This window comes from Nerophis ophidion, linkage group LG11, assembly GCF_033978795.1.
Source record: "Nerophis ophidion isolate RoL-2023_Sa linkage group LG11, RoL_Noph_v1.0, whole genome shotgun sequence".
Classification (NCBI taxonomy): Eukaryota; Metazoa; Chordata; class Actinopteri; order Syngnathiformes; family Syngnathidae; genus Nerophis; species Nerophis ophidion.
The window spans coordinates 28,550,199-28,576,456 of NC_084621.1; the positions used below are offsets into that span (position 1 = coordinate 28,550,199).

Here is a 26,258-nt window from a genome sequence, read left to right on the forward strand (position 1 = left end):
ATAGAAAACAACTAGAGATGTCCGATAATATCGCCGATAATATCAGCCGATAAATGCTTTAAAATGTAAAATCGGAAATTATCGGTTTCAAAATTATCGGTATCGGTTTCATGAAGTACAATTTCTGACTTTTTAAAATGCTGCTGTGTACACAGACGTAGGGAGAAGAACAGAGCGCCAATAAACCTTAAAGGCACTGCCCTTGCGTGCTGGCCCAGTCACATAATATCTACGGCTTTTCACACACACAAGTGCATGCAAGCATACTTGGTCAACAGCCATACAGGTCACACTGAGGTTGGCCGTATAAACAACTTTAACACGGTTAAAAATATGCGGCACACTGTGAACCCCACACCAAACACATTTCGGGAGAACATCCGCACCGTGACACAACATAAACACAACATAACAAATACCCAGAATTCCTTGCAGCACAAAATCTTCCGAGACACTACAATATACAACCCCCCCCCCACCTCAACCTCCTCATGCTCTCTAAGGGAGAGCATGTCCCAAATGCCAAGCTGCTGTTTTGATGCATTTAAAAAAAACAAAACAATGCACTTTGTGACTTCAATAATAAATATGGCAGTTTTGGCATTTTTTTTCCCATAACTTGAGTTGATTTATTTTGGAAAACATTGTTACATTGTTTAAGGCATCCAGCGGGGCATCACGACAAAATTAAGTAAAATAATGTGTTAATTCCACGACTGTATGTATCGGTTGATATCGGTACCTGTAATTAAGATTTGGACAATATCCGAATATCGGCAAAAAAGCCATTATTGGACATCTCTAGATAAAACGTATCTGATCAATTTCCATTGAAGAACAGCGTCAACGCTCTACCGTCACCAGAGCCTGTCGAATGGTTAGCTCGTCTAACTTTCCCACTGATGGGCTTGAAAACATGGGTTCTTAACCTTTTTGACACCGGGGCCCAGCTTTTACACTACAGTGGGGGCCGGGACCCACTCAAATATTAACACTGAGTTAGTAATCTTAGTCTTGATTTTACTCATATTCGATAATTATATCAAACCAATTTACAGATTACAACTGTGGAGAGACGGAGCCGACGAGCCGACAGCAGGCTAAGATAAACAGTGGTCCTGCCCAAGATGGCGGCCAGGAGGCGGGGCATGCAGCAGAGCGGAGAGGCGGGGCACGCCTGGAGCGACACTGCAGCCATCAGAGTGAGGTGCGTAGATTACACACCTGCTCTCAATCCCTGCATCTTCTCCTGCAGTTCAAAAGGGGAGAAGGAGGAGCAATCAGGGCAGAAGTAGGAGGAGAGCGACAAACAACCAGAGGGAAGACCAGACGAGCGAAGAGAGGAGCGTGAACCCCAGAAAGCCACGGAGCGACAAAGACCAGCACAGGAAGACAGGCGACTGAAAAGGAGACCGGCACGAGCAGAGAAGGAGGCACTGAAATAGCGAACGACTGACTGCGAGCGACTTTCTGTTTGCAAAAATAAAGAGTCAAACCTGTGCAAAACGATGTCCTCCGTTGATGATCAATGCAACCCACACGATGGCGGCAGGAAGCCGTTTATAACAACCTTGTCAAATAATATCAAACATGCATTTATCACAAATACATCCCAGCTGCAATAGGGCGGAAGCATTTATCACAAATATCATTAAATATTTAACACACATACCTCAGACTTAGGTCACGCCGAATAAAAACAAGAAGTATACACTGCACGAGAAGGGACTCAAAAAACTGCCAAAGAAAAAAATTATATTAAATTTTGTTGTGCTAAAATAAATTACTAAATTAATGGGTTAATGGGTTATACTTGTATAGCGCTTTTCTACCATCAAGGTACTCAAAGCGCTTTGACACTATTTCCACATTCACCCATTCACACACTGATGGAGGGAGCTGCCATGTATTACCCTAACCACGACCCATCAGGAGCAAGAGTGGAGTGTCTTGCTCAAGGACACAACGGACGTGGCGAGGTTGGTAGAAGGTGGGGATCGAACCAGGAACCCTCAGGTTGCTGGCACGGCCACTCTCCCAACCACATCACGCCGTCCTAATACTAACCAATAATACCAATAATAAATCTGTTTATTAATAAAATACAGCTTCAGTCAAACTTGTGCACTTAAAGGGGAACTGCACTTTTTTTTGGATCTCTGCCTCTTGTTCACATTCATTATGAAAGACATGACGGATGGATTAAAAAAAAAAAAATGCATTCTAACTTACAGTGCAGCCAATGGGAGGTCCTCCATTCCGGCCATAAAACACAATAAAAAAACATCCAAAAAGTGCCAACAATACTCCATTTACATTTCATGACTTGAAACCCACTACTACCCACCACGCAGTTTATTTATCAATGATGAAATATTAACATTGCAACACATGCCAATACGTAATTTTTAGTTTACTAAATTACAATTTAAAATTTCCTGTGGAGTTTTCTGTTGAAAACGTCGGGGAATGATGACGCGTGACGTCACAGACTGTCAGGACATATTAGCTCAGCACCAGTTACGGCTAAAAGTCGTTTCTTTTCATCGCATAATTACACAGTAATTTGGACATCTGTGTTGCTGAATCTTTTGCAATTTGTTCAATTAATAATGGAGACTATAAAGAACAATGCTGTTGGTGGAAAGCGGTGTATTGCAGCTGTCTTTAGCACCGAGACAAAGCCGGTGTTTCTTTGTTTTTAACAGAGAGCGGTCAAGCGAACATGTTTCTCTATGTCAACCAGCATGTTTTTGGATGGGAAAATTGCGGTATATATCTTACCGGAGACATCATTGGATTATTCGTCCTCCTGCAGTAGCTGTTTGAAAGGCAGCTGTGAGCTTGGCTCCTCGGCTTCTCTCTGAGACACTGCGTGTTCACCGCAGCCACCCGACCGCGAGGTATGGCTTTACAATCTCACTAAAACACTTTTAAAACAATAAGCAGATAAGGGATCTTCCAGAATTATCCTAGTAAATGTGTCTAATTACATCTGGAACGCTCACACTGCCGCCGCCCGGAGCCGTCGCGTTTTATTTTATTTTATTTTATTTTTTCTAGTCCTTCGCTATCAATATCATCATCCAAGAATCTTTCATCCTTGCTCAAATTAATGGGGAATTTGTCGTTTTCTCGGTCTGAATAGCTCTTGCTGCTGGAGGCTCCCATTAAAAACAATGTGAGGACGTGAAGAGCCCTCACCCTTGAGACATCATCGTCTGCGACTTCCGGTAAAGGCGAGGCTTTTTTATCAGCACCAAAAGTTGCGAACTTTATCGTCGATGTTTTCTACTAAATCCTTTCAGCAAAAATATGGCAATATCGCAAAATGATCAAGTATGACACATAGAATGGACCTGGTATCCCCGTTTAAATAAGAAAATCTCATTTTAGTAGGCCTTTAAAGGGGAACATTATCACAAACCTATGCAAGCGTCAATATATAACTTGATGTTTCAGAAAAAAGACCATGTATTTTTTTAACCGATTTCCGAACTCTAAATGGGTGAATTTTGGCAAATTAAACGCCTTTCTGTTTATCGGTCTTTTAGCGATGACGTCAGAACGTGACGTCACCGAGGTAACACACCCGCCATTTTCATTTTCACATTACAAACACCGGGTCTCAGCTCTGTTATTTTCCGTTTTTTCGACTATTTTTTGGAACCTTGGAGACATCATGCCTCGTTGGTGTGTTGTCGGAGGGTGTAACAACACTAACAGGGAGGGATTCAAGCTGCACCACTGGCAAGAAATCTGCCGCCAGACCCCCATTGAATTTGCCAGAGTGTCTGCACATTTTACCGGCGATGCTAAGACAGACATGTCACAGAGATGTATGGATAACCTGCAGATGAATTTGCAACAATTAAGTCAACGAAATCACAAAGGTGAGTTTTGTTGATGTTGTTGACTTATGTGCTAATCAGACATATTTGGTCACGGCATGACTGCCAGCTAATCAATGCTAACATGCTACGCTAATCGATGCTAACATGCTATTTACGTTAGCTGTATGTACATTTGAAACTAGATACCCACATTTAATGCGAAACAAACACTTACCAATCGACTGATTTAAGTTGCTCCAGTGTCACAAGATGCGAAAGTCCTGATCGTTTGGTCCGCACATTTTACTGGCGATGCTAATAAGGCAGCCATGCTAGGGGCCACTTCATTAGGTACACCCACGCTGTGGCCGAATAGCGTCAATAGCTATTTGCTCAATAGCTTCTATTTTGTTTTCGCTATCTGCCTCCATACTCCGACCATCTGTTTCAATACATGCGTAATCTGTTGAATCGCTTAAGCCGCTGAAATTCGAGTCTGAATCCGAGCTAAAGTCGCTATATCTTGCTGTGGTAACCACCATGTTGTTTGTATTGGCAGCACTGTATGACGTCACAGGGAAATGGACAGTCGCATCGCAAAATAGCGAAAATCAAGAACTTTAAAGCTTTTTTTAGGGATATTCCTGGAGGTGTAAAATTTTGAAAAAAAACTTCGAAAAATAAAACAAGCCACTGGGAACTGATTTTTATTGTTTTTAACCCTTTTGAAATTGTGATAATGTTCCCCTTTAACACAGACTGTCACGTTCGAAGCGCATTGCGATGCGCGGAGGTGTCAACTCAAGATGCATGGGACCAGACAAGCAAGTTAGCAGGTAGGAGCTGTAATTAATTTATAAAATGACAAAAGAACACTGATGCAAAGACAAAAGAAAGTGCGTGCAACGCACGGGGAGCTAGGCTAACACTAGCACAGGGTAAAAGTCCAAAAGCTAAGGTGGAACTTAGCAAGCCAAAAACAGGACCAGATAATCGAACGTGCATGTTGCATAAAGCAAGTGAAGAACTCAGACCGAACAAAGGGAGGAGGTAGGTATAAATGCAGAAACGGTAATCAAAAACAGGTGTGCGCCGGGCGTCAGTGCAAGTGGAACAAATGAAGTCGCTATGGTGATGAATACAAACAAGGAAGTGCTCAAATACTGGGATCGGCAGAGTCCAAAAGGTGATCAAACATACAGAAAAGTAAACAACAAACGATCCATGAAGTGGATTGTAACGCAGACAAACTATTTATAGCGGCGCTGTGATCACAAGCTTGTGCCAATGCTTTGCTCGTAAAACTTTATTCGATATCATAAATCATGCCCCTCACCTGCATAGTAGAAGGATGATGATGTATTCCGACAAGTTGGTACACTTTGACAGCCAATTTAGACCCAGATATAGCGAGAACGACAGGAAAAGACGCTTGGTTCCATCCCCCTTTTCTTTGCGAGGATTATGAGACATTCTTGATCGAAATGGGAATATTTGAACATCCCATCAGCCGGCATCCTAATGACAGCAGACCTTGTACGGTAAGTGATGTTTTATTGTCTTTGTTGGCTCTCATGAAGTCTACAGTGAGTAGAAATCAGTGATGTTTAAAAAAAAAAAAAAAAAAAAAGCGAACGTCTTGATGACTTTTTGAAATTATTGTCTATAATACGTAAATATTACATATCATAAATATGCACATTACTATATTACTTTACTGGAGGTTTTTGGATGTTTTTTTAAAGGGCTTTTATAGGCAGAATAGAGTGGCTTCAATAGACTCCATTGTAAGCTGATGTCAATACTTGGAGTAAGGGGTGGTTGTTTTCCTGAGATGCAAGTGAACTTGGACCGGAGATGGCATGAAGGTAAAGACATCAATTATTTTAACACAATAACTGCACAAAAAAAGGCAAACAAAAGGCGCGCACAATGGCGGTACAAAAACTTGGCTGTGTAAACAAAACTCGCACTAAGGCAAAACTATGAACATCAAACAAAAACTTGCAATGTGGCATAAATAACGAGAAAACTTACTTTGGAACAGAACGAGAACGGGACTTGGATCATTGGCATGGATTACAAAGTGCGTAGCAGGTGATGGAGGGTGATGTTGCCAGAATGAAAAACAGAAACTGAACGGGCTTAAATAATACTGTGGTGAGGTGATTAGTGAAAACAGGTGCGAGACATGAGGACAGGTGAAAACTAATGAGTTGCTATGGTAACAAAACAAACCAGGAAGTGCAAAAACAGGAACTAAGTGTCCAAAAAAACAAAACATAATCACACAGACATGACAGAGCCCCCCCCCGTTAAGGACAGATCCCAGATGTCCAAAAAAAAAAAACTATGATCAAGAGTCATGGTAGGGCGGGAGGGGCACATGGCGGTGGGTCACCAAACCACGTGTCCCCGTATCCTCCGAGTAAAGTGGATCATATCAGTACAATGTTTAACTCCTTTACTTAATCCATTCTATCATTTATTTCCAGATACAGATATGCTAAAGACTTAATAACAGACACCCTTGTCTTCACATTCAGCTAATTTCCCTCCTAATTCTATGCCATGTCTGTCCCTCAATTTCCCTCCAGGACAAGGACGTGCAGTCATTCCTGGAGGAGGCCACACTGATGCACCCCAGAAAATTTAGATACAGACTGGAGGAGGATGTCGTCAAACCTATCTGTGTGTCCAAGCGAGTTCCACGCCAAGTGAACGGGTTTTTTCCACCGCTGGTGACACGATTAGCGAAGAGAGGGACAGACTTGATCCTGAAAAAGCAGACATGCTAGTTTTTTGGAAGAAGAATTGTTGATTGATGACTGTGGCGTTTTTAGTGCCATAGTGTGTGTAGTTAGTATGTTCTAGAGATGCGCGGTTTGCGGTCTCATCCGCTGAGTCCGCGGATAAACCGCGGGTCGGGCGGGTGACATGACGAAAACATTTATTTTAAATAGATTCGAGCGGGTGGCGGTTGAACCTTTTGGAAATATTTGATATACATAGTTCAGGGATCGGTAACCTTTACCATTCAAAGAGCTATTTTGGACCCGTGTCACAAAGCGAAGAAGACAGCAGGAGACGCAAACATTCTCACAAATGTCTGCCGGCAGTCACACAGTTAATAAGTATTAGGGGCGTGCTGTGAAGCCTTTGCCATTGACGCCTTCTACAACATGTACATTCTACTTGCCAGTCCAGCAACATGTTGCGTGTGGCTTCGCACATGACTGCAAAGCATACTGGGTGATACAGAATACACTAATGGTTGTGATATAAACAATTTTAACACTCTTACTAATATGCGCCACGCTGTGAAGCCACACCAAACAAGAATGACAAACACATTTCGGGAGAACATCCTCACAGTAACACAACATAAACGCAACACAACAAATACCCAGAATCCTTTGCATCCATGACAATTCCTGACTATATTATTCACCCCGCTAGCACCAAACTCCCCCCCCCCCCCCGTGCTTCGGTAAGGTGGGCGGGATTGGGGGTGCGGGGGTGTAAAATATATCCAGGAAGTGTAATGGATGCAAAGGATTCTGGGTATTTGTTGTGTTGTGTTTATGTTGTGTTACTGTGAGGATGTTCTCCTGAAATGTGTTTGTCATTCTTGTTTTGTGTGGCTTCACAGCGTGGCGCATATTACTAAGAGTGTTAAAATTGTTTATATCACAACCATCAGTGTACTCTGTATCACCCAGTTTGCCTTTCAATCTTGTACGTGTGTTTGCAGAAGCTGCATACCACATGTTGCTGGACTGGCAAACTATTCGTACTTGTTGTCGAAAGCGTCAAAGGCAATGGCTTCACAGCACGCCCTTATTCTCGTTATCTGGATGAGCACCAGCAGATATTCGCAAGAACGTTAGCGGCTCCCATTGTCTTCTTTACTCTGAAAACATGTTAAAATAGCTCTTTGAGTGGTAAAGGTGGCCGACCTCTGATATATAACAACGGGCGGGTGGCGGGCGGTTGCGGTTCTGATAAAATGGTGGTTCGGGTGAATGGCGGGTGGATGACAACTTTAGTGATGCGGTTGCGGATGATATAATTGCATATCTGCGCATCTCTAGTATGTTCCAATAGCAGCAGAAGTTCACTTTTTGGAGAGCTGTATTATTTTGAAAGGACTGATTTTATTTAACACTATTGTTATTTAGTTTCTTATAGTGATCACAGAGACAGGTTGTTTTTGTGTTACTGTATATATTTGTTTTTCTGAAAAATCCCACTTAATATACTTTGCGTAACAACAGTCAATATTTATTTATTGAATTTTTTTAGGGGGGTAACTACAGTATTTATTTTTATATTTTTCTTATAATATTTGTGCAACCAAATATGTGTTTTTTCCATATACAACAACTTATCTGGATTCGATAAGAGAATCGATAAGGAATCGGTTCAATAAGAGGGTTCGTTAATGGGCTCGAACTCGATAATATCTTATCAAACATCATCCCAAGTATGTTGGAGTTTGGGTGTTGGTGGAGGGAACAGTTATAAAGTCATCTAAAATACTGTAATTTGTGTTAAAACGGTGGCAGATAAATATAAGAATATTATTCTTCCATCTGCTCCTTTCTGATCATGGAAATGTATAAGTAACAAAAAACCAAAACAATGAAAGTGTCAATTGTACGTGGCTTGTAAATATGCATTTTCATGAAATGAATACAATACGAAGGTCCTGCAGTCCTGGGTTCAAATCCAGGCTCGGGATCTTTCTGTGTGGAGTTTGCATGTCCTCCCCGTGAATGCGTGGGTTCCCTCCGGGTACTCCGGCTTCCTCCCACCTCCAAAGACATGCACCTGGGGATAGGTTGATTGGCAACACTAAATTGGCCCTAGTGTGTGAATGTGAGTGTGAATGTTGTCTGTCTATCTGTGTTGGCCCTGCGGTGAGGTGGCGACTTGTCCAGGGTGTACCCCGCCTTCCGCCCGATTGTAGCTGAGATTGGCGCCAGCGCCCCCCGTGACCCCGAAAGGGAATAAGCGGTAGAAAATGGATGGATGGATGGAATACAAATAAATGATGATGGTGATGATGATGATGATGATGATGATGAGGATGGAAGTTCCAAGAAAAAAAAAACAAAAACAACTATTTGTGTTCAACAGGCCATCACAGAATGGACTCTAAATGAGAAAATACAACGCAGGTTCGACCATAGATTAGAGAGTCTCCGAGGTGCAAGAAAAAAAATTGTTTGGTTTTCAATCACAGCTGAAAATTGTGTTGACAATTGCAGCAAAGTAAAAGTGTTTGCTGTCCAAAATAGAACAATAAGCAGTTTATTGGTTGTCTTAAAGAGGCCCAGCAACTGTAATAGGGACCATTATAGCACCTTGATCATTTCCTGTGTTGTTCCAGTGAATTAGCCCTGAATGATTTATGCTGACTGGGCTGCCCTGGCAACACATATAGAAGCACACATAGAGCTTTTCGGTGTGTCAACACACTATATCAAAAGCCAACTTGTCGCAAGGAGCCAAACACATTTCCCTTCAGCGCGGTGTCATCTCACCCGTCAAACAGCGCCGTGTCACGGCCAATCAGAGGCCTCGGTCGGGCCACACCGGCCATTTAACCCGAGCAAACAGCTCGCCTGGGCCGACTTAAGAGCGTGAGCAAACACCAGTGAGGAGCGTCAGGCGAGCATCAAGGCGGCCCGGCCGAGGGCGAGCGTCCCCGTTAATGGCTTTGTGATGACTCAAGATCGAGCGGCCATCTGTTTGCTCCAGTAAGGGGGCGGGAGGGGGGCGCCGCCATCCACCGTCCGCATACACCCAATATTAGCGGCTCGTGGCTTGGCGGGAGGCGCAGGATGTCCACCATATGTCCATACATGGCAAACACGTCGCTGGCCAGATAAGGAGCTGAGTGACACCGATCAGCGACACCGCAACTCCAAAATGGTGTAAGACTCGGAACGCTGCAATCCGGACCTTCCATCCATCCATTTTCTACCGCTTATTCCCTTTCGGGGTCGCGGGGGGCGCTGGCGCCTATCTCAGCTACAATCCGGACGTCCTGAAGTTAAAACTTGGAGAATCAATGTGTGTCCTGTCAGCATACAGTCATTCCATTTCCGATACCATTCATCATGTGGTGGGTCACCAGAAGGGCTGGAGTCCAGGAGCATCCTGGAGTGGTCTCCAGTCAATTGAACAATAAGTGGGACTGGATTCTAAACCTGACGCACAGAAGTCTGCTATGTCAGGGATTCTTAATCTTTTTGACCTCAGGGCCCAACTTTTCCACTACGGATATCAACACTGAATTATTCATGTTACTCTTAATTCTAATTATTTTCAACAATTAAATCCAACCTACTAACACAGTGGTTCTTAACCTGGGTTCGATCGAACCCTAGGGGTTCGGTGAGTCGACCTCAGAGGTTCGGCGGAGGTCAAAACACACCCGACTCTTCGTGTAAATACAAACTTCTCCCTATCGGCGTATTACGGTTACGGCAACAGCTGACTGATTTGCAGGTGTGTAATTTGTTGTGAGTTCATGCAGTGTCTTGGTTTTGTTTGAACAAGGTGATGTTCATGCATGGTTCATTTTTGTGCACCAGTAAAAAAAAAACATGGTAACGCTTGAGTATGGGGAACATATTCAACATTAATTAGTTTCCTATTAAAATGTAAATTAGTAACATATTGGCTCTTAACTAGTAATTAAGTACTAATTATTGCCATATTCGGCATGGCCTTATTATAACCCTAACCCTTTAACTCTGACCCTAACCATCCATCCATCCATTTTCTATCCCTTATTCCCTTTTGGGGTCGCGGGGGGCGCTGGCGCCTATCTCAGCTACAATCGGGCGGAAGGCGGGGTACACCCTGGACAAGACGCCACCTTATCGCAGGGCCAACACAGATAGACAAACAACATTCACACTAGGGCCAATTTAGTGTTGCCAATCAACCTATCCCCAGGTGCATGTCTTTGGAAGTGGGAGGGAGCCGGAGTACCCGGAGGGAACCCACGCATTCACGGGGAGAACATGCAAACTCCACACAGAAAGATCCCGAGCCTGGATTTGAACCCAGGACTGCAAGACCTTCGTATTGTGAGGCAGACGCACTAACCCCTCTTCCACCGTTATTCACCATTAATTAGTTTCTTATTAAAATGTAAATTAGTAACATATTGGCTCTTAACTAGTAACTAAGTACTAATTAATGCCATATTCGGCATGGCCTTATTATAACCCTAACCCTCGAACCCTGACCCTAACCAAATAACTCTAAATTAAAGTCTTTATTACTTAGAATATGATCCCCTAGTGTCAAAATAACTCTGAATTAAGCCTTTGTTACTTAGAATATGTTCCCCATCCTAAGGTAATACCAAAAACATGTAACTTTGTCTTGAATTTGAAAAAAAAACTAAACATTTGAACCGAACCCACTAAAGAAGGGTTCGGTGAATGCGCATATGAAACTGGTGGGGTTCGGTCCCTCCAACACGGTTAAGAACCACTGTACTAACAGCCTTGTCAAATTACATAAAACCGTTTGTTAATCACAAACATTATTTTACACATAAACCTAAGACACATAAACCTGACCTAAGTCAGGCTGATTAGAAAAGCAAGTACTAACCAAATATACCGCATGAGAAGAGACTTATAAAGAACAAAAAATTATGTGCTAAAATAAACAATATTATTTATCTAATATATAATTAATTGATTAACCCCTCCATCCATTTTCTACCGCTGATTCCCTTCGGGGTCGTTGGAGCCAATTTCAGCTACAATCAGATGGAAGGCAGCGTACACCCTGGACAAGTCGTCACCTCATCACAGGGTCAACACAGATAGACAAACAACATTCACACTCACATTCACACCCTAGGGCCAATTTAGTGAATCAATCAATATAATTACCGTATTTTTCTGATTATAAGTTGCTCATTCAAATAACTATAACATATAGAACATGCTATACGTTTACCAAACAATCTGTCACTCCTAATCGCTAAATCCCATGGAATCTTCTTCCTCGATGTCGCTTCTAAACAACTCTGCCAACTCCAAAGGTATGCGGCGCTTCCTCTTGTCGTTTTCTGCTGCATATTTCACTACGTCCAGCTTGTAATCTGCAGTACATGATTTCCTTTTCGGTGCCATTTTTGTTCAGCCCTTCCCAGTTTTTATAAGTTACCGCCAACGATGAAATGATCCATTTTAATAGCTACGGCAGTAGCATATAGCATATAGCAGTTAGCATTCCATGACCCACAATGCACTTCTGCCATGACCCTCCTCTGCCGAATTCTTATTGGTTGACCAGTGTGTGACGATTGCTGACGTTTTCTTTGTCTCTTCCGCGAATGAGATAAATAATATTATTTGATATTTTACGGTAATGTGTTTATAATTTCACACATAAGTCGCTCCGGAGTATATGTCGCACCCCCGGCCAAACTATGAAAAAATTGCGACTTATAGTCCGAAAAATACAGTAATCATCATTGGCTACCTTTAAGACCCTTCTTAAAACCCATTTTTACTCACTGGTTTTTAACCCAGCATGAGACTGTACCACATTTTTTTTTAAATGGTAAAACACTGGTAGCTAAGTTGCCAGACTTAAAAAATAACAACAGCAGCAGCAATGTGTTGTAAAAAAGCAAACAAACAAAAAAATACTCCATATTTTTTACAGTAAAATTCCGGCAACCAAGCTGCTTTTTCTTCCCGTAAAAAACAGTGGTACTATTTTTTAATTTACTGTGAAATGTTTTTTTAAAAAAACAACACCACTATATTTTACGGTAAAATTCCAGTGACAGGGTTGACAGTTTTTACTGTAAAATCGACAGATTTATTTTTTTACAGTGTACGTAAAAAATATAAACAGTACAAATCAATATATCAACTCTTAAAAGCGGTCCTCATACCGCAGCCATAACTGCTTTAGCAATTTAAATATTAGATTCATAATAAATTCTACTTTGCGCCAATTAATTTACCAGGGTCAGACCCAGAACCAATTGACAGCGATAAACAAGAGTTTACTATGAGTCATTTGGGAGAAATAAATGTTCAACTTTATAAATCAAAGTTAAATTTTTAGACATATGTTTACATATAGTTGGACGAAGTGGCTGGGGAGAGGGAAGTTTGGGCTTCCATACTTAGGCTGCTGCCCCTGCGACCCGACCTCGGATAAGCGGAGGAAGATGGATGGATGTTCTGACTATCATGTAGTAAACTACTTATGATTTTGACGTGACAATAAAAAGTAAATAATGTTAAAAGAAATAATATAAGTTGGGTGTAGTTATCTATTTAAGATTGACCATAACACCTATTCTAGTAAAAAAGACTAGTAGTAGTCGTCATGTGTTTGTTTGGCATCAACGCGGATCCAGAAGTAATCAACTGTTTCAACTTAAGGCAGATTCCAGTGTGATGCACACAATCAATAAGGTGGGGTGGGGTGGGGTGGGGGGGGGAGGGGGGGGGGTGGGAGGGGAGGGGGGGGGGGCAAAGAAACTCCCGTAAGTTGTGCTGACAAATTAAGGCAGGTGTTGCTTTTTCATTACTTACACATCCAATTTCATTTTCCCATCAGTGGAAGCAATTAAACGGCGCTTCCTTAAATTAGTCATTGATTTTTAGTAATAGTGACACTTTACACAAGGAAATAATAACTTTGAGTGTGCGTTATTTTTTTCATTACGGGTGTCGTTGAAAGAAGACAGGGGAAATAACACACAAACAAAAACACACAGTCTCCACGTGCAAGGGGGGAAAAAGTGCAGTCTTAAATTAGCCATTGATTTTTTTCTTCAGGTGTCACTTCAGTTAAATACCTTGTGGTCCACAGCTGGAAATTGACAGCAGACGGAAATCTATTTGCACGCACGCACACACACACACACAGTGTATTTTCTAGTACCAATATGTAAATGTCGACTATCTTTATCAGTCTCTTCGGCACAATTATTTACATAAATATGCACCACTTCTACATTATATTTTTCTTTCTTTTTTTTAACAGAATACAATTTCCTGCCTCACAACCCCGTCCATACGTTCATTCACACACTCCAAGTATTGTGACAACAAAGCAAAAACCCTAAATAGAAAAAATATATACATATATATATATATATGTATATGTATAAATAATAAACAATTGACAAATATTAATATAATAACTAATTAAAATAAAAGTAATCAATAAAGCATAATTGATCATTATAATAACATTTTTAAATAGTTACACATATTTCTACTGTTTCACTTCTTTTTAGCTTGTATGACAGTTAAGAATGTTAAAATCAATCAATCAATCAATGTTTACTTATATGGGACTTAAAATGTTGCATGTAGACTTTTAAGAAGGCCACAGTTTGGCCCCGGATGAGATGATTTCTTTATCGGATCAAATCGTTTCCCACATAACGTTTCAAAGAAAAAGCGACAAGACTCGTATGACATATTTAATGATCGAAAGCATTTTCCTCCCGACAACCATTTTTCCCCACTTGGGTCCAACCAAAAGACGCGTGTGCCTCCGAAGCAGAAGTCGAACACGCTCATGTTTGACAAGCAACAATATTGATCAGTAGGAAAAATATAGTCATAGCAGAAAGTACAATAACAAATGGAGCAGCAACAGAATACGAATTAACAGATTTTACAAGATATATTTTTCTTATTTTTTTTGTCGTTATTACCAAAAAGTAACATTTGTTTTGAGCTTGTTTTTTTTATATCCATACATGTGGGATCATTCAGAGGTTTACATACTCATAAGATTTATTCTCCTTCTGTTTTCATTTACCTCCCCGGAAAATGTATGAATGTTTATTTAACATTTCTAATCTATTTTTTTTTTTTAAATGATTGACAAATTGATATTTATAAACAACAAACTTCCTGGGAGAAAATAAATATATACAGTGCATTCGGAAAGTTTCCACAGCGCTTCACTTATTTCACATTTTGTTTTACAGCCTTATGCCTAAAAACAAAAAATTAAGTTTTTGTCCTCAAAATTCTACACACAGTTTCGCCCATTTCTCTTTGCATCATCTCTCAAGCTCCATCAGGTTAGATGGGAAGTGTTGGTTTTCTTTCAGCATGTTTCTGTACATTGCTGCATTCATCTTAGTAAGTGACCAAAAACCAGATGGTCACTCCGTCAGAGCGACAGCATTCCTCTATGACACCCAGAACATGGGTGTCAAACTCTGGCCCTTGGGCCAAATTCAGCCCGCCGTGTAATTTCATTTGGCCCTTGAGGCAATATCAAATTAACATTAGAACTGGCCCGCCGGTATTATACAGCGACGATGCCGCTGTAACACTGCATTCACCGCTATTACTCATACCGCGATTTTCCCGGTAGACTCCCAAATTTCAGTGTCCCTCCCGAAAATCTCCCGGGGCAACCATTCTCCCGAATTTCTCATGATTTCCACCCGGAAAACATTTTTGGGGGTGTGCCTTAAAGGCACTGCCTTCAACGTCCTCTCAACCTGTCGTCTCGTCCGCTTTTCCTCCATACAAACAGCGTCCCGGCCCAGACACATGCGGCTTTTACACACACACACAATTGAATGCAATGCAACCTTGGTCAACAGCCATAGAGGTCACGCTGAGGGTGGCCATATAAACAACTTTAACCCGGTTACAAATATGCGCCACACTGTGAACCCATACTAAACAAGAATGACAAACATTTCGGGAGAACATCCACACCGTAACACAACATAAACACAACAGAACAAATACCCAACACCCCTTGCAGCACTAACTCTTCCGGAACGCTACAATATACACCCCCCACTACCACCAAACTAAGATATTTACCTCAGAATGCTTCAAATAGAAAAGAGGCATTCAATATTATACTTAAATGTCATCTAATATGCCATTGATCTTTTTTCGTTTTGTTTTTTGAAAGTTGATTTTTGCACTATTAAGTTTATAAGCGTTGCTTGTTCCATACCCAGTGTTAAAGCAAATCCGTGTAGCAAACTGAGCAATAATTAAGGTTATATTCATGAACTTTCTCTTGCTACTTCAAGGCTTGAATGTTTGATTCCTTCATTGTTGTTATTTTATTTTCAAATGTATTATTAGCCCGTGGAAAAAGTTTATTTTGATATTTACCTCAGAAGGCTGCAAATAGAAAACAGGCATTCAATTTTTATTTAAATGTTATTTGATATGCCATTGATATTTTTTAATTATTATTATTATTTGAAACTCGATTTTGCATTTCACTTTAAAGTTATATAAGCCTTGCTTGTTTAATATTCAAAGCAAAACTTGTTTGGGTACCTATTAGAAGGTTAATTTGTTCAACCCTGACCCGCGGCTTTGTTCAGTTTAAAATTTTGGCCCACTCTGTATTTGAGTTCGACACCCCTGTTCCAGAAAGACAACCATCTTTGCAGCAAACCACCAATCAGGCCTGAGGGGTAAAGTGGCCAGAAGGAGGCCATTTCTTCGTTAAAATGTTTCCCAAAATTCACCTGAAAAACTCTGACTATGAGACATAAGATTCTTTCAGATTGAAGTCTTTGGCGTGAATGCCAGGCATCATGTTTGGAGGAAACTAGGCCAATAGGAAGCATGGTGGTGGCAGCATCATGCTGTGAGGATGCTTTTCAGCAGCAGGAACTGGGAGACGAGTCAGGATAGAGGGAAAAATAAATGCAGCAATGTACAGAGACATCCTGGAGGAAAACCAACGTTTCCCATCTAACCCGTAGGAGCTTGAGAGGTGCTGCAAAAAGGAATGGACGAAAATGTGTGCCAAGCTTGTGGCATCATTGTTAGAATAATTGTTTCTAAGCTATCACATAAAACTTTGTGTTTCATTGAGTTCCCGGTGAGAAGCAAAAGCTGTCTTTGAAACCTACCAAGAAAAGAAGGCTCGTAAAACTCCACTGTGTAAGGGGGAAAGCAACATGAAGGGTTTTCTGTTTTCTTTCATGTATGGTAATCAACAGAAAGATATTGTTGGGGCGGCATGGCGTAGTGGGTAGAGCGGCCGTGCCAGAAACCTGAAGGTTGCAGGTTCGCTTCCCACCTATTGACATCAAAGTCGCTGCCGTTGTGTCTTTGGGCGGGACAATTCACTCTTTGCCCCCGGCGCCGCTCACACTGGTGAATGAATGATTGGTGGTGGTCGGAGGGGCCGTAGGTGCAAACTGGCAGCCACGCTTCCGTCAGTCTACCCCAGGGCAGCTGTGGCTACAGATGTAGCTTACCAGCACCAGGTGTGAATGAATGATGGGTTCCCACTTCTCTGTGAGCGCTTTGAGTATATAACAATAGAAAAGCGCGATATAAATCTAATCCATTATTATTATTATTATTATTATTGTTTTGACACAAGGACTACAAAGCGGAGAGAAGGCGGGATCTGCCCAATTTCCAGACAACCTCTTTCTGAAACTATTTTTGAACAGTTTTACGAAACCTCCTTTTTGAACTGTTTTACGGACCTCTTTTTTGAACTGACCTTTTCTGTGGACTGTTTACAACCTTTTCTGTGAACTGTTTACGGCCTTTGTCCTTTAGAAACATGTGGTCAGGGAAGGTCCAAATAAAAGGAGGCGTGCAATCTTTTGGCAGAACTTAATGACACTGTACAAGGGTACAGATGTGCACGTTTCTCCTCATTGAACCACATTGAATTCTGTCTCTGTTTGATTCTTTGCTTCTTGTCTTGTTTAATAGATGTCATCAGTGTTTGAACCTGACAATCGTATTCAAAAAGACTTGAGGCTGTAATTGCAGCCAAAGGTTATTCTACAAAGTATTGAGCAAAGCCTGTAAATACTTATGCACATGTGTTTAATTTTAATTTGTATTAATTAGCAAAATGTTTTAAAAAAAAAACAACATGTCACATTGTCATTATGGGGTATTTTGTGCAGAATTTTGATGACAAAAATTAATTTATTCTGTTTTGGACTAAAGCTGTAACATAATATGTGGGAAAAGTGAAGCGCTTTCCAGATGCACTGTAACTTCTTTGCGCCAGAGTTTCTAGAAAGTAAGATTGACCTCCCAAAGCTTCTGTACTTTGCAGACAGAAAATCACTTTTTATTTATTGAACCGTGGGACACAAACTACATCCTTTTACATACATTTTCACCCGAAGGATGACTGATTTCGATGCATTCCAGAAAGCAAAGCCAGCGGGTGACGCTAACATTTGGTGTCACGATTGAAATTCTGACAATAAGTAATCGGGTTTAATTAATTAACTATGTGTTTATTATTGCTGTTGGTGTAGAACTGCATTTCTCATACTGACAACCGTTTTCCAATATTTTGGTTAGCTTATTTAGCTACAGTACATGAAGGGGTGGTCAAAAATATGAGAAACAGCAGCTTCGACCTCTGATCTTGGGGGTACCTGATGGAAGTGGCCGATGGTGACCGTAAACACACAAGGTGCACAGGGGATGCAGCACAGGTGCGATAATGTGATCATCCCTCACAAGTACACAAGAGGAGACGGCGGTGGGGCCAGACATCACTGATGGGCGGAACCAAATGTCTTTGATTCCTTTGCTTTTCAATGCTCCGACGTGAAGGTAGGTCAAATTGTCTTGAAATGAAACAAGGAGGAAATTACTGTTTTTTGTTGGTAGCGTAGGTGAAAAGATTCCAGTGAAATTCCCCAAAATATGTAAAGTTTGTCCTCGTGAGTCGGGCATTGGGAGTCCTCTCTTGGTGATGTGCCGCATGCTGGCGTTCCCTCATCAATGTACAAACAACGGGTTAGGGGTCCATAAAGTGCACGTCTGAGAGACAGGAGCAACAAAATAAAAATAGTACTAATAATCATAGTAACAATAATAATAAAGGAGGATGTGTTCAGACAGTGTCCACTCCATGTTGGACAACAAGGTCACTTCCACATGGGAAGGGGGCGGGGCTAGTAGACGTAGCCCTCGCTGTAGGTGTGCGGCTGACAGTAGGGCGCCTCCTGCACGTAGGCCATGTTTTCGTCAAAGTGCGACAGCGGCACCGTGTCCTCCTCGTTGATCTGACGCTCCATGTCGGTCTTCAGCACGGGACGCTGATTGTCCGGGAACGCCATGGAGAACAAGGCCTCGGGGTCGCACACAAACTTGTACACGTATCTCTCGCCGGCCACCTGGGGAGGGTGGGTGAGTGATGGGTGGGGAGGGTGGGATGGAGGAGGAGCGTGGTGTTGGGAGCGTTGAAACAAAATACATTCTTTACTTGTGTTTAGCATTTTGACTTGTGTTGTGTTATTTAGATACCTTTACGTTTATGCATCCAAAGATTATTTTCACCCTCCTTTAGTGATCATTGCAAGTTTTTTTTTTATTGCAGAAACTTCTGCATAAATTTGTAATTTGGTTCATTTACTAAATAAATTTACCGTATTTTCCGGACTATAAGTCGGAGTTTTTTTTCAAAGTTTGGCCGGGGTTGCGACACATGCTGCGGAGCGACTTATGTGTGGAATTATTAACACATTACCGTAAAATATCACATATTATTTATCTCATTCACGTAAGAGACTGGCCGGATATCAGCAATTGTCACACACACGTCAACCAATGAAAATTCGGCGGAGGCGGGTCATGGCAGAAGTGCATTGTGGGAAAAAAGATGCTACCTGCTACCACTTCCACCATTTCAACATTGGCGCTAACTTATAAAAAGTGAGAAGGACTGAACAAAAATGGCACCAAAAAGGAAGTCATATACTGCAGGTTACAAGCTGGAAGTTGTGAATTATGCAACTGACGATGACTCTGACGTAAGCGATGTACCGATAGAGGAGGAAGCAGCGTATTGTCTACCTTTGAAGTTGGCAGAGTTGTTCAGAAGGAAGAAGATTTCATGGGATTTAGCGATTAGGATTGACGGATTGTTTGTTTGGGAAACGTATAGCATGTTCTATATGTTATAGTTATTTGAAACACTTACCATAATATGTTACGTTAACATACCAGGCACGTTCTCAGTTGGTTATGTATGAGTCATATAACGTACACTTATTTAGGCTGTTGTTCACTATTCTTTATTTATTTTAAATTGCCTTTCAAATGTCTAATCTTGCTGTTGGATTTCAACTAATAAATTTACCCCAAAAATGTGACTTATACTCCAGTGCAACGTATATATGTTTTTTTCGGCCGGTGTGACTTATACTCCGGAGCGACTTATACTCCAAAAAATACGGTAATTGTTGATTTTTTTATTATCAGTATATATATATATATATATATACAGTGTAATTATTAGGGGCGCATGATAAAAATAGGATCAAAAATCATCAGGCTCATATAAAAAATTATAACACTAAATCTGATAACATTATCAGTTCGGAAAGCAATTTTTTTAAAGAAAAAAACTAAAACGATCCAATGAGGCAAGATTTCCTGTAATGTGCTGTAGGTGGGCTCGGGTGAACTACGTGCAAACAAACATGGCATGGATCATGAGGGACCACTTCGCGGTTTCAGAGGAATACCTCTCATTTTCTATTTGTACAAAATGTTCTGCAAACATTTTATTTAAAAATGTTGTTTAAAAAAAACAACGAGCTTAAAAAAAATAAAAAATCAAACCTTCGCCACATGAAACGCCAGCATCGCGACGACGGTGTTTTAATGGAATAGGACAGTGGTTTTCAACCTTTTTTCAGTGATGAACATTTTATAATTCAAGTACCCCCTAATCAGAGCAAAGCATTTTTGGTTGAAAAAAAGAGATAAAGAAGTAAAATACAGCACTATGTCATCAGTTTCTGATTTATTAAATTGTATAACAGTGCAAAATATTGCTAATTTGTAGTGGTCTTTCTTGAATTATTTGGAAAAAAAGATATAAAAATAACTACAAACTTGTTGAAAAATAAACAAGTGATTCAATTATAAATAACGATTTCTACACATAGAAGTAATCATCAACTTAAAGTGCCCTCTTTGGGGATTGTAACAGAGATCCATCTGGATTCATGAACTTAATTCTAAACATTTCTTCACAAAATAAGAAATCTTTAACATCAATATTTATGGAACATGTCCACAAAAAATCTAGCTGTCAACACTGAATATTGCAGGGGTCACCAACCTTTTTGACACCAAGAGCTACTTCTTGGGTACTGATTAATGCGAAGGGCTACCAGTTTGATACACACTTAAATACATTGCCAGAAATAGCCAATTTGCTCAATTTACCTTTAACTCTGTTATTATTAATAATTAATGATATTTGTATTTGTGGAAACACTGATCATCTTATTGATTTCTCACAATAAATATATACCGTATTTCTTTGAATTGCCGCCGGGGCGCTAATTAATTTAAAACCTGTTCTTACTCCTGCGCTTACTAAAGGCATGCGGTAAAAGTAAGCATGCACTAATTATTTTAAAACCTCTTCTCACTCTGGCAATTACCCAAGCTATGCAGTAAACACTTGAGTGTGATGTAAGCTTGGACCTTAAATCCTACTAAATAGGTCTTAATCTTCTTCCCTTTATGCGATTTCAAATTACCGGTATTGAAATCAGCCTTCTCCATTTTGAAAGTGATGACAGGGGAAGTGTCACTCGTGACGTCACGAGTTTGACCAGGCGGTAATACTAAGCATGCGCTAATTATTTTAGGAAGCGAGTTTGACCCGGCAGTAATTCAAGGCAGGCGCATACTATATGCCCTGCGGCAATTCAAGGAAATACGGTATTTTTGATGACATGTTTTAAATAGGTCAAAATCCAATCTGCACTTTGTTAGAATATATAACAAATTGGACCAAGCTATATTTCTAACAAAGACAAATCATTATTTCTTCTGGATTTTCCAGAACAAAAATTTTAAAAGAAATTCAAAAGACTTTGAAATTAGTTTTAAATTTGATTCTACAGATTTTCTAGATTTGCCAGAATATTTTTATTTTATTTTAATCATAATAAGTTTGAAGAAATATTTCACAAATATTATTTGTTGAAAAAAACAGAAGCTAAACTGAAGAATTAAATTAAAATGTATTTTTTATTCTTTACAATAAAAATAATACATTTACTTGAACATTGATTTAAATTGTCAGGAAAGAAGAGGAAGGAATTTAAAAGGTAAAAATGTATATGTGTTTAAAAATCCTAAAATCATTTTTAAGGTTGTATTTTTTCTCTAAAATTGTCTTTTTGAAAGTTATAACAAGCAAAGTAAAAAGATAAATGAATTTATTTAAACAAGTGAAGACTAAGTCTTTAAAACATTTTCTTGGATTTTCCAATTCTATTTGAGTTTTGTCTCTCTTAGAATTCAAAATGTTGAGCAAAGCGAGACCAGCTTGCTTGTAAATAAATAAAATTGAAAAAATAGAGGCAAATCACTGATATGTGATGCTATTTGAGCTATTTTTAGAACAGGCCAGGGGGCTACTCATCTGGTCCTTACGGGCTACCTGGTGCCCGTGGGCACCGCGTTGGTGACCCCAGGAATATTGCATTGCTGCATTTATTTTTATAGTTTATGAACTTACATTCATATTTTGTTGAAGTATTATTCAATAAATATATTTAAAGGATTTTTGAATTGTTGCTATTTTTAGACTATTTTAAAAAAATCTCACGTACCCCTTGGCCTACCTTTAAGTACCCCCAGGGGTACGCATAACCCCATTTGAGAACCACTGGACAAGGAAGCCGTTCCAAAACCAACCGCAAAGAAAGGGTTTGTCTCCATCGCGGCGTTTGAAAAGTGCAGACAATTTTTCAGCGGTGACCTGAGGGCTGAAGCAATCCATGATTTCAGCTTGGACGACCAGCCCTTTACCAACGTTGTAAATACCGGCTTTTGTCAGGAAACATTTAACAGGTACACCTGGTCTAATACACCTTAGTTTAACTTTCATACTTAAAGGTGTGCACAAACACTTAATTCTACCTTTAAAAAAACAAAAAAGGTATCATTAAGTTAACGGCCCTGAAAAAAAGGAATTGAACAATATCACTTATATATACTGTCCATCCCTATTAGAATGTACTAGTAGTATTTTTACAGAGAAGTTGACAATTAGATTTCACTTAGGACAACACTGCTAGATTGTCTAACTTGATAAATGGAACGAGCTCCCTCTCCATGTGAGACAGGCCCCTTTTTTTGGCTATTTTTAACACCCTTCTTAAAACCCATTTTTATTCTCTGGCTTTTAACCCACCATGAGACTTTAAACTGTTTTTAACTTTTAACTTTTTTAACTGTTTTTAACTTTTTAACTGCTTTTTATCTAACACATTGTTCTTAGGGTAATTAGTATTTGCTATTTCAATGGGTTTTTTACTTCTGTTTTAAATATATATTTTTAGTCCGTCCTTTGTCTTTATTTCTTTGTGGTGTACAGCCCTTTATTCTTCAACTGTGGTTATTTTTAAAGGGCTTTATAAATAAAGTTGGTATGGTAAAATGTGTGGGCCACTTTTACACAAGAATCATTAAACCTTGGAGATGATATAGTTTGCTTGGTTGTAATAATCAGAATTCCGCAAAATATGATTTACAGTTTACTAAAAGTTATTTTGGTTTTGTATATAAACCTTTAATTACAAAGCTGTCAGTTCCAGGGCTAAACGCATTGATGGTTGTCAATGCGTCATACAAAACTGCTCACTTACAGTATAAAAAATTACCAAAAAACTGTCATTTAGAGGGGTCAAATTATGATTTTTTTTCCAACATTCAAAACACTTCCTTGTGGTCGACATAATATGCAACGGTGGTTATATGTCAAAATTGTTCATAAATTATGTTTTACAGACTATCTCCAAGCCGCTTTCTGACGTTTTGAGGGAAGCCATATTTACGTGCCTCCACTTCGACTGCATCTTTTCCCCCTCATCCTATGTTGTAGTTTTTAGCTCTTCCATATGGATTCGAATGATAGATATAAGTTAATACTATACGCTACTTTATATTAGGGTTGTCCAGATACCAATATTTTACTACTGGTATCAAAATGTATTTTGATACTTTAATATTTTTCTAAAATAAAGGGGACCACAAAAAAATTCATTTTGGGTTCATTTTTAAAAAAAACTTATGTTTAATATGTATGTATTATTAAACACATTTTTACTGTTGCACTCAAAGAACAATTGTAGAAGATTAAAACAAGATTGTAAGACATTAAACACACTTTTCTTATTGCACTGAGAACAATTTACAATTGTATAAATGATTATACATATAGTCTGCCATAATCTAATATTACGTTAGATAAGAAAAGACATCTTTGTTGACATTGTAATTAAACACTTCATGATTTATGGTTGCCACTCTGTGCTTTCAGATAAATACAATCATTCATAAATACTAAAAATAATACTATGGCTAAAAGTGCACGGATAAGACATGTAGCAAGTAAAACACATTGTTGCAGGAAAAACACAAATTATAGCAATTTGTAAAAAAAATCATTTATATTCACTTGCATTAGTTTACGTTACGTGGGCGGTTTTGACTGCTAGTAATTGGCAACTAGCCCACCAGCTGTGTCTATCTTTAAGATCCGTATGTGTACAACATAGGAGCAAGTTAACTATACTATCTGTTGCTCTTCAAACTTTTTGTACAAATCTGACTGCTTGTTATTTAATTGTCTAGCTAAGTTTGAAGCATAGATATTAATACTTTGTCAGTTGCCACCTTTGTTTAGGCATGTTTTGAAGCACACATTGCAGCATGGCACTTACGTGTTTAAACCGTCACCTTTATCGATAGTTTTGAAATACCTTCCTATTCACTAACAAGTAGAATTGCTGTTTTTTCTCACCATACTGTTCCTACTGGTATGCGCTTTTTGACACACTCAACATCATGGGCCTCAGCTCCGTACGTTACCGTCGCACAACAGCATGCGGATGAAAAAATAGTACCGGTGTTTTTCAAAGGCAGTATAGTATCGTTTTTAATATATTAGTACTGTGTTACTTACTTAGTACTGGTATACTGTGCAACCCTACTTTGGTTAGAAATGGCAACGGCGGAGGATGCATGTCAATGTACGAGCCAGTCTGCCTCACAACAACAGGATAGAAAAAAAGGAGTTTATAGATTACAGCTTTGGACTACAATGGTAAACTCGCGCAAAGCTTTTCGGGTAAACCTCTACCATATATGAATGAATCCACTGACATCACCAATGGGAAAAACGTCACCAATGGGGAAATCGTCACAAATTGGGCAAATTTCAAACGGCTTGTTTGGAGGATGAAAGAAGGTAAGATTCTTTTATAGATATCCCCCCCATGCCTTCATGGTTTAATTTCAAATGTTTGGGACTTATGCAGATTACAAATTCACAAAAACTGGTACCTACAGGTAAATAAATCTGGTTTTGTGTAAGAGATAACCTTTAAAGCTTTAAGAATTTAGTCAAAGGGGAAAATATTACAAGTTTTTCCCTAACGTTACCTTTTGCATGATTCCCTTCTCATAGTAGTAGCGCAGCGATCGGCTCAGCTTGTCGTAGTTCATGGCAGGTCTGTTCTTCTGGATCCCCCATCGACGTGCCACCTTTGCCATAAACACACACGCACTCAGTGAGAATGTATCAGAAGCAGACCGTCAGCAGCTGTGACGTTAAACAAAGCTAAGAGTCCACATTGTGCTAATGATGGAGATTAGAGCACGTGCAGCCATGACTGTTCATTACAAGCTTGTCAAACGCCCCGTGGAGGAGGAAACAGATGTTGCAGCACCTGTCTAGCACACCACCCACCACCTGCCCACTGTCAGTCTAAACCCACAGCTCAGCGGTGCGCAAATTTCTACTGCCTCTTCCCTCGCTAACCTTTTACTGCTATGTCCCAAAGTTTGCACAATCACCTGATGGTTTTTCTTCTACCACTGTATCTATGCATGATGGCAGATGATCACAATGTGACTCACTAGAAGGTAGATGACCACAATTGAACTCACTAGATTTAAACACAAAAGTGACCAAAAGCAATATTGTGTATACACAAACATGTAAATGTGATAGCACACGCAAAATTGATCTACTAAACATGTGCAAAGTGGATTGCGTCTGTTAACTGAGCAAAACAAGGCGTAAAATCCGTTTTGAGTCTCTGTTTTCATTAATATGCAAAATATATGCTGATCATCAAAACACCCAGAATACTACGAGGGGAAGATGCAAATATAGTTATTTAGCTCGCGCAGTGTCATTTATCAACCCTCATTCCTATTTTGCATTTTATTTCATACGTGTCAGAAGGGCATGCAAACTGACAGTTCCACACATGGCTGCAGGATCAGCGCTCGAGAACACTTTGAATGGTCAGAAATAAGAAAATATTACACATATCGCCTATTCAGCAATTTCCTTTTATAACTTTAGAGCTACTGG

At 39.8% G+C, this 26,258-nt stretch overlaps 1 protein-coding gene across 7 annotated transcripts in view; it reads right to left on the reverse strand.

The window, feature by feature from the left end:
- Positions 1-707: 707 nt before the first annotated feature.
- The window catches only part of etv1 (ETS variant transcription factor 1), an 80,574-nt gene continuing 55,023 nt past the window's right edge, over positions 708-26,258 (reverse strand). For 6 of the 7 annotated variants that reach the window (XM_061915514.1, XM_061915513.1, XM_061915512.1 and 3 more), the window contains 2 exons: positions 25,319-25,420; positions 17,925-19,017 (listed from right to left, as the gene is read on the reverse strand). In XM_061915514.1, coding sequence (XP_061771498.1) covers positions 18,796-19,017; positions 25,319-25,420 — 324 coding nt within the window. In that variant the 3' untranslated portion in view covers positions 17,925-18,795. Of the gene's footprint in view, positions 1,250-17,924; positions 19,018-25,318; positions 25,421-26,258 lie in introns of those variants that run through there. The other variant, XM_061915518.1, reaches the window with a different exon arrangement.